Source organism: Chenopodium quinoa, unplaced genomic scaffold (genome assembly GCF_001683475.1).
Source record: "Chenopodium quinoa cultivar QQ74 unplaced genomic scaffold, ASM168347v1, whole genome shotgun sequence".
NCBI classification, from domain to species: Eukaryota; Viridiplantae; Streptophyta; class Magnoliopsida; order Caryophyllales; family Amaranthaceae; genus Chenopodium; species Chenopodium quinoa.
In genome coordinates this window covers 1,561,878-1,563,854 of record NW_018742484.1, presented here as the reverse complement: position 1 = coordinate 1,563,854, position 1,977 = coordinate 1,561,878, and the positions used below count along the sequence as shown (strand labels likewise).

Here is a 1,977-nt window from a genome sequence, read left to right as displayed (position 1 = left end):
AATGTAATTAGCTATTGTACCTCAGCAGTTAGCTGGAAGGAATAACAATAACAATCCTAACCCTGCTGAAGAGTTGTTTAAGAAGATAGCCCAAAGCAAACCTCCTACCTATCAGGGAGAACCTAACCCAACTGTCCTTGAAAACTGGCTGAGAAAGTTTGACAAGTTGTTTGTGGCAGTAGCATGTCCTAATGAGTCCAAAGGAGTAGTGCAGCTTATTACTTAAGGGGTTAAGAAGATCTGTGGTGGCAGCAGAATGAACAAACTGTGAGAGCATTACCTAACTTTGGATGGAATGTGTTCAAGGAACAAGTGAGGGATAAGTTCTACCCTATATTCTTGCAGAAGTAGAAAGCTGATGAGTTCCTGGAACTTAAGATGGGGAGTATGTCGGTGACTGAGTATTACACTAAGTTTATCGAGCTGTCTAGGTTTGCTGAAGATATTGTGACTACTGATAAGCATAAAGCTAGAAGGTTTGAGAGGGGATTGCCTCTTTCTCTCCAAGGCAAGTTGTCAGGACAAATGTTTAATAAATATGGATGATTGTATGGTAGGGCAGCGCATCTACATGCGTTGGAGTTGAAGGAAAAAGCTGAAAGGGTTGAGTTGGAAGCTAGGGAGAAAAGAAAGGAGCCTATGACTAGTTCTGGACCATCTGGGAACCAGAATAACTTTAAGAAGCAAAAGTTTAACAACCACCAAGGTAATAACTTCTAGAACAATAGGAACAACCAAGGTGGGCGCAATTTTCCTAAGGGAAATAGAAACCAGCCTGGGGATTGTAACCAAAGGATATATTACTGTAAGAGATGTTCCAACAACTACCCAGGGAAAGATTATGAGGGTAACTTAGTCACTTGTAACCTGTGCAACAAGCAAGGGCACAGGGAAAATGAGTGTTTCCCTAAGAATAAAGGGGGTCAAGGGAACAACCAATTAAGGGTAATGGACAGAACTGGAATCAGCAGAAAGGAGGTCAAGGTAGCAATGGGAATCAAGTGAACATGGGGGCGCAATTTCAGAATGGAAATAAGAATACCAATAGTAGTAACACACAAGTCAAGGGTGGAACACCAAGATAACTTAATGTGATGGGTTTGCGTGAGGCTAACGCAGCGAAAGATATCATTACTGGTACATTTTCTATAAACTCAGTTCTTTTTAAAGTTTTATTTGATTCTGGTGCAACATATTCTGTCATTTCTAAAGTTATGCTTCCAAAACTATCGCATTGTCTGAAAACTGTACATGACATAGATATTGTTATAAAACTTACAACTAGGAGTATAGTTCATTGTACTAGGGTCTACAAGGATGTTCCTATAAAGATTAAAGGTAAGGAATTCCTATCGAACTTGATTGAATTTGAACTAGGAGACCTTGATATAATTCTTGGAATGGATTGGTTATGTCGTTATCATGCTGAGATTTGATGTCAGTCACTGAAAATCCACTTGAAAACGGATCAGGGAGAGCTCGTAACCCATTGGAGGCATGGAAAATCCAGGCATACTAAGATCAATTCTGAGATGAAGTTGGCAAAATATATGAAGAAGGGAAACCCAATCTAAATCTGTAGTGTGAGAAACTTGGAGTATGAGGAACCATCTAAACCAGAGGATATTGAAGTAGTAAGGGAGTTTCTAGATGTGTTTCCAGAAAAGATTTCGAGTATGCCGCCAAAAAGAACCATAGACTTTACCATAGAATTAGTAGAATAGCCTCTATATCTAAGGCACCATACAGGATGGCGCCTGCTGAGATGAGTGAATTGAAAAGTCAATTACAGGATTTATTGGAGAAGGGATACATACGACTAAGTGCATCACCATGGGGAGCTCCTGAATTGTTTGTGAAGAAGAAAGATGGTAGCATGAGGCTATGCATCGATTATAGGGAGTTAAACAAGGTAACCATAAAGAACAAATACCCTTTACCTAGGATGGATGACTTGTTTGACCAATTAAAAGTTGC

At 39.7% G+C, this 1,977-nt stretch overlaps 1 protein-coding gene across 1 annotated transcript; it reads left to right on the top strand.

The window, feature by feature from the left end:
• Positions 1 to 1,094: 1,094 nt before the first annotated feature.
• LOC110719735 lies at positions 1,095 to 1,436 on the top strand. The gene has a single exon (XM_021898724.1). The coding sequence runs from the start codon at positions 1,095 to 1,097 to the stop codon at positions 1,434 to 1,436; it is 342 nt and encodes a 113-aa protein (XP_021754416.1).
• The last annotated feature ends 541 nt before the right edge of the window (positions 1,437 to 1,977 follow it).